At 51.0% G+C, this 10,844-nt stretch overlaps 1 protein-coding gene across 1 annotated transcript; it reads right to left on the bottom strand.

Moving 5' to 3' along the window:
- Nucleotides 1–1,383: 1,383 nt before the first annotated feature.
- LOC101525235 (small ribosomal subunit protein eS27-like) lies at nt 1,384–4,183 on the bottom strand. Its single transcript, XM_012928842.2, has 4 exons — nt 4,029–4,183; nt 3,526–3,634; nt 2,829–2,939; nt 1,384–1,582 (listed from the first exon to the last, which is right to left on the bottom strand). Exons 1-4 carry the CDS (start codon nt 4,032–4,034, stop codon nt 1,554–1,556), a joined length of 255 nt encoding a protein of 84 aa, XP_012784296.1. The 5' UTR covers nt 4,035–4,183; the 3' UTR covers nt 1,384–1,553.
- Nucleotides 4,184–10,844: the final 6,661 nt, after the last annotated feature.

Genomic DNA, 10,844 nt, shown 5'->3' with positions numbered 1-10,844 from the left:
GCTGTTTGCTTTCCCAGAAAACAAGTCAATATACAGACCCCCAAAAAAGAATTTCTATTTTAGATGTTTATCGTAACTTTTTTAAAAAACATTTATTTGAAAGGCAGAGTTATAGAGAGACACAGAGATCCTCCACCCACTAGTTCACTCCCCAAATGGGAGCAAGGGCCAGAGCTGAGCTCCTCTTAAGCCAGAAGCCAGGTTCCCCTGGGTCTCATGTGGGTGCAGGGGCCCAAGGACACCCCTGCATGATATATGTTTCTGGGGGCATGACTGGCTCTGCCTGTGGTGTAAAGTGCATGGCTGATGGTTTCCAAGGTCTTTTTTTTTTAAAGATTTATTTATTTATTTTTACAAAGTCAGATATAGAAAGAGGAGAGACAGAGAGCGAGATCTTCTCGATGATTCACTCCCCAAGTGAGCGTAATGGCCGGTGCTGTGCAGATCCTGAGCCAGGAGCCAGGAACCTCCTCCAGGTCTCCCATGCGAGTGCAGGGTCCCAAGGCTCTGGGCCATCCTCAACTGCTTTCCCAGGCCACAAGCAAGGAGCTGGATGGGAAGTGGAGCTGCCGGGATTAGAACCGGCACCCATATGGGATCCCGGGCGTTCAAGGCGAGGACTTTAGCTGCTAGGCCATGCGCCGGGCCCTCTCATTTTACCTTTGAAACAACTGTGAGGTAGAAATTACCCTGTTCCCAAAGATCACAAACTGTAAACTGCTAGAAAATTTGTTCAGCTACTGTTTTCCCATCAAAAAAACTTGTGTGAAAATGTACCAGTTCATAAAAGTTTGGCATGGAATTTTACCAATATAGTTTTAGTGAAAATGGGGAAAAAAAGCCAAAGATGAGCCAACAGTCAGGTCCCACGTCTACATGCACAGCATGACATATAAAATGTAAAGTGAGAAAATTAGACACTCATGGATACCAAACACTGAGCAGGATGAGGCTGAGGGTTGTCTGTGACTGTACAGTAACTGAGACTAAAACTCTGCCTAAGAACACTTTAAATGTTAAGCTTGTAATTAAATGTGACAAAACTATTCTTAATTTCTAAGGTGAGGTATTATGAGGCAAGAAAATAAGAGGAAGAGAGAGAGAAATAAACTCAGAACATTTTGCTATTGTGGCATCAACTGAAGACTCAAATGGAATTTAAGCGCAAATCTGTTGAACACTGCCTACTACTAACAGCTTCTACCCTCTGTTGTGGAGTGCAGATGTGAACACTGAAAAGGAAACATTCAGTCCATCCACAGCAGCCCGGAGAAGACCTACCAATAGTCAGAGGTTCCTCTCTCTCCTAAGTAGGCAAACTGTTATCAGAACAGCTCTAAATGTTTGACCTAGCAGCACACATACTTTTTAAAAGCAAGCCGGTTTGCCCATAATCAAAACTTTATTGAAAAACTGACATCAAAATAGGGGATAACTTGAATACCTTATAAAGTCAAACAAAATTACATTATCTTAGTAGATTCACCAGAATATCTGAACTTATGATAAGGCTTTCCGTGAGAAAACACAAACCCAGGAATTTGCATGGGTCACTAGTGCTGCTTTCTTCTAAAGGAACAGCCTGCAAAGGAATCACAAGCAGAAATTAGACTCAAGTCCCCTCTGCCCTTGGTGTAATTCAGTGAATACGACACCTTCACTCAATTAATTGTCAGATCCAGACTTATCCTCTTACAGCAATTTCTGCTATTATACATCTGAGGGTCTTGTAAATTTTATGTATTTGAAAGAGAGAAATCTGATCTTTCATCCACTGGTTCACTCTGAAATGCCAACAGCAGGGGCTGGGCCAGACGAAGGCCACGAGCTCTAGCCGGGTCTCCCAGGCCACAGTGCCCCACAGTGCCCCTCTGCCACCCCCACCCCCGGTGCTTTAGCAAGAAGCTGCATCAGAAGCAGAGAACAGACTGTCCCAGGCAGTTTACCATGGCAGTGCTGGCTCACCCCCTGAGTGTCTTCTGATAGGATTATAACTGTAGCTGCCATTTTTTAATTTAACAGTTAAAAACTATTTTATACAAGCTGTTAAAGAACTATTAATTTTTGGAACCCTTCTGAATAACTTTCTCAAGAAAGTAATCTGGATTACAGTTCTTTTCAGATCTGTTAGGGAAACCCTGGTACAAATATACTCTGTACCATCTGTCAGCAGACAGGCATAGAAATTCAAAGACCAAGCACAACATGTGTCAAAAATCTGCCAAGTGTAAGAAGTATTACTGATTTTGTATTCACATCTCACCAAGCCACACCAAGTGGATCTTGGCTTCACTGCTATTCCAGTTCTAACTTCCCCAGTGAGAACATCCAATTCCCAGCTCCCCATAATATCGTAAGCAAATTGCAAACACCATTAACAAACTGTAAATGTGCCAGTATGATCACAGAAGAATATATACATATTTACCATTAAGTAGCTGCTCATAAAAATAGAACTTCTGACGCTTCAATGTATACATTAGTTAACTGTTGCTTAACTGGCAAGGATGTTTAAAAAAAACTCTTACATACCAAATGCAAAGGAAAAATTATTTACAAAATTCAAAATTCTATGGTTTTAGAAATCCCTGTGTCCTAACTCTTTTCATTTTGGTGAATTTATTTCAAGCAAGCTAAGTGAATAAACACAAAAGAATCAGTATCCGCAACTTAGCAAAAGAATACACGTTTCTCCAAGTGGCTGTTGTGGCCGTATGAGGAGTAAGCCAGTGCATGGAGGATCTCTCTCCCTGTCGCTCTGCTTTTCTAATACATCTTTTAAGGAACTATGGTGGTTGTTATTCATTTAGTGTTATAGAGACTCCTACCTTCTGTGAGCCGGGCCTTCCCTCCCGTGGGCTGGCACAGCACAGTGGAGCAGCCCACACAGAGAACCACCGTCTGGGCATGGCTGAACACCGTGGTGATCTTGTAGCAACCTAAAAAGCAAAGACAGCACGGCCTTGTCCAACCAACTGCTGGTAATACACAGCTATTACTTACACACTTCCTCAAGGAGGAAGAACTGAAAGCACTGTGTGACATATGTTACATACGTGACAAAGTTTTCCAGGAGCCACGTATTTAAGGGAAAATATTCCACTGGACTTTGTATTTCCAAAGCATTACCATTTCAATATAAAACCGATTATCTCCTATGACTTCTTCAAAAGCCAGGGTTTGAACCTCAAGCCCATCTCCACTGTGACCGGGCAAGCGCTCCGTGGTCACAGACGGCTAACGGCCACCAGGACTGGGCAGTGCAACCTGAGACTGCAGACTCAGCAGCCTCGTCATTCCACTAGGGAAAAAAGAAACGTCAGCCGCCTCACAGCCTCAAGACTGCCGAACAAATCCTGCAAAGTTTCTCCCACCGTCTACTGGGAACCCGGCCCTTGTAACATTCCCAATTCTGTCACCTAACTAGTACTCAACAGTTACAGTGTAAAAACCCACGCCCGCCGAAACAAATTCCTAGAGAAATTGCCCTTCGGACAAGAATGAAGACGTGACTTTTTTTTTTACCTGGACATTTTACATCCATAAAGTAAGAGTTTGGACTCTGAACCAGCCGTTTCTTTTTATGCTTCTTCTTTTCCTCCTCCAAGGAGGGGTGTAGTAAATCTCTGGCCAGCTGTTAAAAAGTTAAAACAAGAAAAGCAAAACAAGCCCAGGATTACTGCCAGTGTCACAGTCCAGCACGCCGGCAGACGGAAGCGGACGTGGAGCGCACACGGCGTCCCCGAAAGCCTCTGAGCGTCCAGCCCGTGCCCCGAGGCCGCCCTGGACCGAGGCGGTGAGTGAAGCACCTCCGGAAAGTCCGCAGGGCGCCGCGTCCAAGATGCCCGCTACCACCCGGCCCCGCGGCGAGGAGGGGAAGGACCCCGGCCGACGGCCGCCCGGGCACAGGCCCCGCCATGCCGCGCCGCCCGGGCAAGTCCCGACAAGCCCGCGGGGTCGCGCGACCGGCCCCGGCGGACCCCACGGGCCTCCCCGGCCCAGCCCCGGGCGGACACTCCGGCACTCACAGGCATGTCGGCGGCCCGCGAGCCCGGCGCGGACGACTGGCTCCCGCGGTTCTCCTCAGCGATAACACGCTAACGGCCGCTCGGCAGTAACTTCCGGGAGGACGAGGCGGCGGCCAGGGGCGGGGCGAGTGGCCGCTCTAGGCGCTTCTCTCGGTAGTCGGGGCGGGCACTCCCGCGGCGTGGGCGGTTCAGGGGTGACTGGCGGCGGGGCTCGGACTGAGGGCTGCGAGCTCGGGGGTGACCGGGGCTCGGGTGGCCGGCGGGGCTCGGGCTGAGGGCTGGGGCTCGGGTGTGACCGGCGGGGCTGAGGGCTGAGGGCTGAGGGCTCGGGGGTGACCGGGGCTCGGGGGTGACTGGCGGGGCTCGGGCTGAGGGCTGAGGGCTCGGGTGTGACCGGCGGGGCTGAGGGCTGAGGGCTGAGGGCTCGGGGGTGACCGGGGCTCGGGGGTGACTGGCGGGGCTCGGGCTGAGGGCTCGGGGGTGACCGGGGCTAGGGGGTGACTGGCGGGGCTCGGGCTGAGGGCTGGGGGGTGACCGGGGCTCGGGGGTGACCGGCGGGGCTCGGGCTCGGGGGTGACCGGCGGGGCTCGGGCTCAGGGCTCGGGGGTGACCGGCGGGGCTCGGGCTGAGGGCTCGGGTGTGACCGGCGGGGCTGAGGGCTGAGGGCTCGGGGGTGACCGGGGCTCGGGGGTGACTGGCGGGGCTCGGGCTGAGGGCTCGGGGGTGACCAGCGGGGCTCGGGCTGAGGGCTCGGGGGTGACCGGCGGGGCTCGGGCTCGGGGGTGACTGGCGGCGGGGCTCGGGCTGAGGGCTCGGGCTCGGGGGTGACCGGCGGGGCTCGGGCTCAGGGCTCGGGCTCAGGGCTCGGGGGTGACCGGCGGGGCTCGGGCTCAGGGCTCGGGGGTGACTGGCGGGGCTCGGGCTGAGGGCTGCGAGCTCGGGGGTGACCGGGGCGAGGGTGGCCGGCGGGGCTCGGGCTGAGGGCTCGGGCTCGGGGGTGACCGGCGGGGCTGAGGGCTCGGGGGTGACCGGCGGGGCTCGGGCTGAGGGCTCAGGCCTGGACCCTCCTGCGGGGCTCGGGCTGAGGGCTGCGAGCTCGGGGGTGACCGGGGCGAGGGTGGCCGGCGGGGCTCGGGCTGAGGGCTCGGGCTCGGGGGTGACCGGCGGGGCTGAGGGCTCGGGGGTGACCGGCGGGGCTCGGGCTGAGGGCTCGGGCTCGGGGGTGACCGGCGGGGCTCGGGCTGAGGGCTCGGGCTCGGGGGTGACCGGCGGGGCTCAGGCCTGGACCCTCCTGCGGGGCTCGGGCTGAGGGCTCGGGCTCTGACCTGGACCCGTGACACCCCAAGCCGGACTGGGGGCGCTGGTGTGCGGGGCTAGGGGACCGGGTCAAGCTGAGGTCGCGGAGAGAGGGCACCCAGAACAGGGCCAACTGTGCCCTGGGGTCGCTGGGCGACGCGACTGTTCTCTGTGTTTATTATTGTTGTTGTTTCCCATTGTTAACTCCTAATACGTCGTGCATCCCCCCCCCTCCCCGCAGGATGCGGGGCTCGGATTCGGGGGATTCGGGGTTCGTCCAGGACGAAGCGCTCAGCTCTGCTGGAGCGTGGATTAGTGGCTAGCATTCCTGAGAGGCAGGACAAGGTTTTGCTGTGGAGGACTGGCTTGCAGGATGGGTGTGTGCGCTAGGAAGTTCAAAGGGTGAGAACTAGGGAGACTCCGGGCCAGGAAATTGTTCTTAATCACTTCACCGAAAAGGTGTGTGTGTACTACACATTTTTTGGGAAACAGAAAAGTGAAAAAACCGTACCCAGAGATAGATTACTTTTTCAGGCATATCCTTACACGTGCTTTTTATTCATTTGGCATACAGATTTCTTTGAAATTTCTAGTTTTATTTGTTTGTTTTGAAAGAAATTTATATAGAGAAAGGAAGAGAGAGATATTACATCTGCTGGTTCACCTCCCAAATGTCCAGAATGGCTAGAGCTGGGAGAAACTTCTTCCTAGTCTCCCAAGCGGTGACAGGGACCCAAGAACTTGGGCCATCCTCCACTGCTTTCCCAGGCCTTTACCTGGGAGCTGCATCTGAAGAGGAGCAGCCGGGACTAGAACCAGTGCCCAGCAGGTATTAGCTTAACTCACTGCCCCACGACACCTGCCCCTGGGATTTGGGTTTTCTGTGGTTGGAATCATCTTGTGTATGGTCTTTTTTTTTTTTTTTTTTTTAAGATTTATTTTATTTTTATTACAAAGTCAGACATACTGACAAGAGGAGAGATAGAGAGGAAGTGGAGCTGCCGGGATTAGAACCAGCGGCCACATGGGATCAAGGCGAGGACCTTAGCCATTGGGCCACGCCGCCAAGCCCTTGTGTATGGTCTTATGTAGGCTGAGTTCCTCCCCCTTAATCATAAACCTGGCTCCTTGTTACTACGGATTACTGCAGATTACTACAGTTACTACTGATGAGCTTGTAGGATCCATCCTGTGAACATGGAAACTCATTTCGTCTGCACACTAAATTGGAATTAGAATTGGGTTTTTAAATAATGTGTAAAACTAGTAACTAATACATATTAAATATTTTCATACAGCTGCATTTATACAATACAATTGCATTCTTGTATAAATGCAGCTGTGGCCAGTATGGGATGCTGGCATTTCAGACCACTGCACCACAGCACTGCCCTGAGAAGTCTGTTTCAAATGTAAACTCTAACAAGACTGTATTCTTTCCCCTTCCTGCTATCACCCACCTGTTGGCAATTTTCAAAGTCCTGGTGGCTTGTGCTCAGCACATTCCGGAAATCATCCACCCTGTCTGGGAGGCCACCTCTCTGGGAACACTGGCTCTCCAACAGGGTCACTGTCCCGGCCTCAACTGTAGCAGCTGCTGTCTGTCTGTCGTTCACAAGAACGCTGAGGCAGCTCAGGCGAGCGCCACTTGATAAGGGGCAAGACTCTCACACACAGTCTGGGCCCCCTTGGGCTGGCAGGAACATTAAACCAATTGTTGGGGATTGTGCTAGATTTTCTCCTTCCCCTCCACACCCTTCCCCTTGCCAGCCAGGAGGCTAACTTTGTTAAAAAAAAAAAAAAAAAGAAAGAAAAGAAAAGAAACTTTAAAAAAGTATTTATTTTAATGCAAAGTCAGACATATGGAGAGGAGAAGAGACAGAGAGGAAAATCCATCCAATGATTCACTCCCAAAGTGACCGCAACAGCCAGTGCTGCGCCGATCCGAAGCCAGGATCCAGGAACTTCCTCCAGGTCTCCCACACAGGTACAGGTTACCAAGGCTTTGAGCCATCCTCAACTGCTTTCCCAGGTCACAAGCAGGGAGCTGGATGGGAAGCAGGGCCACTGGGATTAGAACTGGCATCCATATGGGACCCCAGCATATTCAAGGCAAGGATTTTAGACGCTAGGCCATCTTGCTGGGCCCTCCCCCAAAAAGAAAGTTTTTAAGAAAAGAGAAAAATGGAGACACAGATTGGGAGAGCTCTGAGATCTTCCATCTAGTGGTTCATCCCCAAATGCCCACCACAACTAGGGCTAGACCAGGTAGAAGCCAGGAGTCAGGAACTCATCCAGGTCTCCCAAGAAGGTAGTTGAGACCCAAATACTTGGGCTATTATGGGATGCCCCAAGGATGCCCATTGGCAGGAAATAGGATTGAAAGTGGAGTAGCTGGGACTTGAGCCAGCCACTATAAATAAGTAAATATGGATGTGTATTTCTTTATTACAAGACTGAATTCAGATGGGCTGCACTCACTGCCTTACTCTCCAGCCTCTAGCTGCACTGACCACTAGGAGGCAGCAGTGTGCAGGCAGAGAGGGGAGCAGAGCCGCCTTGGGCCGCCGGCTGCCCAGAGCCTAGGCTGGACAGGCCGCTCTCTCTCCCGGCATCAAACGTCCCCTTCTGGTGGCTCTTAAAGGCTTCACTGAAGCCTGTCCTCCCCTTTTGGCCCCGCGGGCTGATGGGACCTGGGACTCGGCTTCCTTTACTGAGTTCTTCTCTGCATGTCTTGACATTGAAAATAGTCCTTTCTTGAAATTTTCTTCAGAAAACCCCTTTCAAAATGAAATGTCATCTGCCAGAACTTCCTCTTTTGCTTTACTTATGAATTTTTATTTTATCTGAAATGCAGAGAGCGTGAGAATCTTCCATCTACAGGCTCCTTCCCACTGCTGAGCAAGGGAGGGGAGGGGGAAGGCAGGGAGGAGGGGGAGAGAAGAGGAAAACTTGGGGAAGGGATGCATGTCACAGTAATTTTTAATACTTTTGGTGATCCTGTAAGCAGGGTTGAGAACCTCTGCTACAGTTCTCTGAAGGTCTTAAGATTTATAAAAGCATGTGGGGGCACTGTTTCACAGTGCATGAAGCTGCCACTTGAGATGCCTGGGTTCAAGCCCCACTATGCAGAGTCGGTTAAGCTGATGTCAGGGTTTGAGTCTCCTAGTGTCCATTATGGGAGGCAGCAGGTGACCGCTTCACTACTTGAGTCCCTCACCCACGTGGGCATCCCAGATGGAGTCACTGGCTCCTGGCTTCTGCCTGGCCCAGCCCTGCCTGTTCCAGGCATTTGGAGAGTAAACCAGCAGATGGAAGATTTCTCTCTCTCTTTTACAAATAATTAAAAAAAAATTTTTTTTAATTTGTGGGCCTGGCACAGTAGCCTAGCGGCTAAAATCCTCACCTTGCACTTGCCAGGATCCTATATGGGTGCTGGTTCTAATCCCAGCAGCCTCACTTCCCATCCAGCTCCCTGCTCGTGGTCTGGGAAGACAATCAAGGGTGGCCCAAGGCCTTGGGACCCTGTACCCATGTGGGAAACCCAAAAGAAGCTCCTGGCTCCTGGCTTTGGATCAGCTTAGCTCTGGCCATTGGGCCACTTGGAGAGTGACTCATCAGACAGAAGACCTTCCTCCCTGTCTCTCCTCTCTGCATACCTGACTTTCACAACAAAAATTTTAAAAAAAATCTTAAAGATTTAATTTAAAATTTAATTTTTTTAATTAAAAAAATTTTTTTAAAGACCTCCTTAGAGGCAAGACGTTCTCTTAGCCCTCACATGCCTGTCTGTGCCTCACGTCAAGTGTTTTATGAAGCAGCTCAGGTCAGCACAGGTGCCTGTATTCACTACTTCTGGAGAACCCTGCTGTTGCCCGTGGACTTACTGTTCTATGCTCCTGTGTGCTGTGTCACTTTCCCCTGTATATGTCGCCTTCTCCCTAAACTCCTCTAGTCTTCTTGATGACTGGGATTTGATCTCTTCTCCCGAATACTTGGTAAAGGGCATAAGAGGCATTTTAGAGTGTGTCAGCTGGGTGCCGCACTCTACGTACCTGACTCAGTGGTCATGCCTGGAACATCCATTGGGTTCATCCAAATATCTTATCTTCCAGTTACACCTTTACTAGGCCTTGTTATGTGTGTGTCTGTGTGTGTTTTAGATTTACTTGTTTTTATTGGAAAGTCTTTTTCAGAGAGAAGGAGAGACAGAGAAAGATCTTCCATCTGCTAATTCACCCCCCAAGTGGCCATATGGCTGGAATTGAGCCAATCTGATCCAAAGCCAGGAGCCCGGAGCCCCTCTAGGTCTCCCACGCGGGTTCAGGGTCCCAAGGCTTTGGGCCGTCCTCGACTGCTTTCCCAGGCCACAAACGGAGCTGGAAGGGAAGTGGAGCAGCCGGGACATGAACCGGTGTTCATATGGAATCCTGGTACATGCAAGGTGAGGATTTAGTCACTAGGGTATTGTGCCAGGCTCGTGTGTATGTTTCCTAAGATTTATTTATTTATTTATTGTAAAGGCAGAGTGACAGAGACGGAGCAAGATTGACTCCACAGATGCTTTTGACAGCCAGGACTGGGCCAGGCCAAGCCAAGAACCAGGAACTCCATCCTCTCCCCAGTGGATGGCAGGGACCCAAATCCATCTCATCCACTGCCTTCCCAAGTACATTAGCAGGAATGCTGGATCAAAAAGGGAGTGGCTAGCATTGGAATTGGCACTCTCTCCTGGGATGTGGGTGACCCAAATAGCGCCTTGACTTGCTGTGCCACGATACTCACCATTCTAGCTTCTTCCATCAGCCCTGTTACTTTAGTTTGATATGATAAAATGAAAAAGACTGCAGGATGCTGCCTATGTCTCTGTTAACTCGCTCCTAAAGCTGGGAAGATCAGCTGAAGTCTTGATCGGGTGTTGAGAAACTAGTGAGTGCTGCTTTCTCCTGCCGCAGCACATGCGTAGAGGCAACACGACTGAACACATCGCATCTTCTCCCTTAGACAGAAGCTGGTGCGAGGCCAAGGGGTAGAAGGGCACAAAGCCTTGGGAAGAATGGTGCCCTGCTTACTCACACCGAGAAACACTGAAAGGAATGTCTCCTGTATACACAGCTTTGGGCATTGTAAACCCTCTTTGCCGGAGCACAGAAACTTTTTTTTTAATTCATTAATTACATTGTATTATGTGACACAGTTTCATAGGTACTTGGGTTCTCCCCACCCCTCCCCAAACCCTCCCACCATGGTGGATTCCTCCACCTTGTTGCATAACCACAGTTCAAGTTCCATTGAGATTCCCTCATTGCAAGCATATACCAAACATAGAGTCCAGCATCTTATTGTCCAGTCAAGTTCAACGGCTTCTTAGGTGGAGCACAGAAACTTTTAACAGTCATTTAACCTCCCTAAGTTTTTCTTCCTTCTATAAAAGAGGAATATTCATGCCCATTTTAAAAGTTACAAGAAGATAAAGTGAGGGGCTGGGGCATTGACTCAACTGGCAACCCTCTATATAAC

This window comes from Ochotona princeps, chromosome 6 (assembly GCF_030435755.1).
Source record: "Ochotona princeps isolate mOchPri1 chromosome 6, mOchPri1.hap1, whole genome shotgun sequence".
Lineage (NCBI taxonomy): Eukaryota > Metazoa > Chordata > Mammalia > Lagomorpha > Ochotonidae > Ochotona > Ochotona princeps.
The sequence above is the reverse complement of the archived record's forward strand: the minus strand, read 5'-3'. Positions and strand labels throughout refer to the sequence as shown.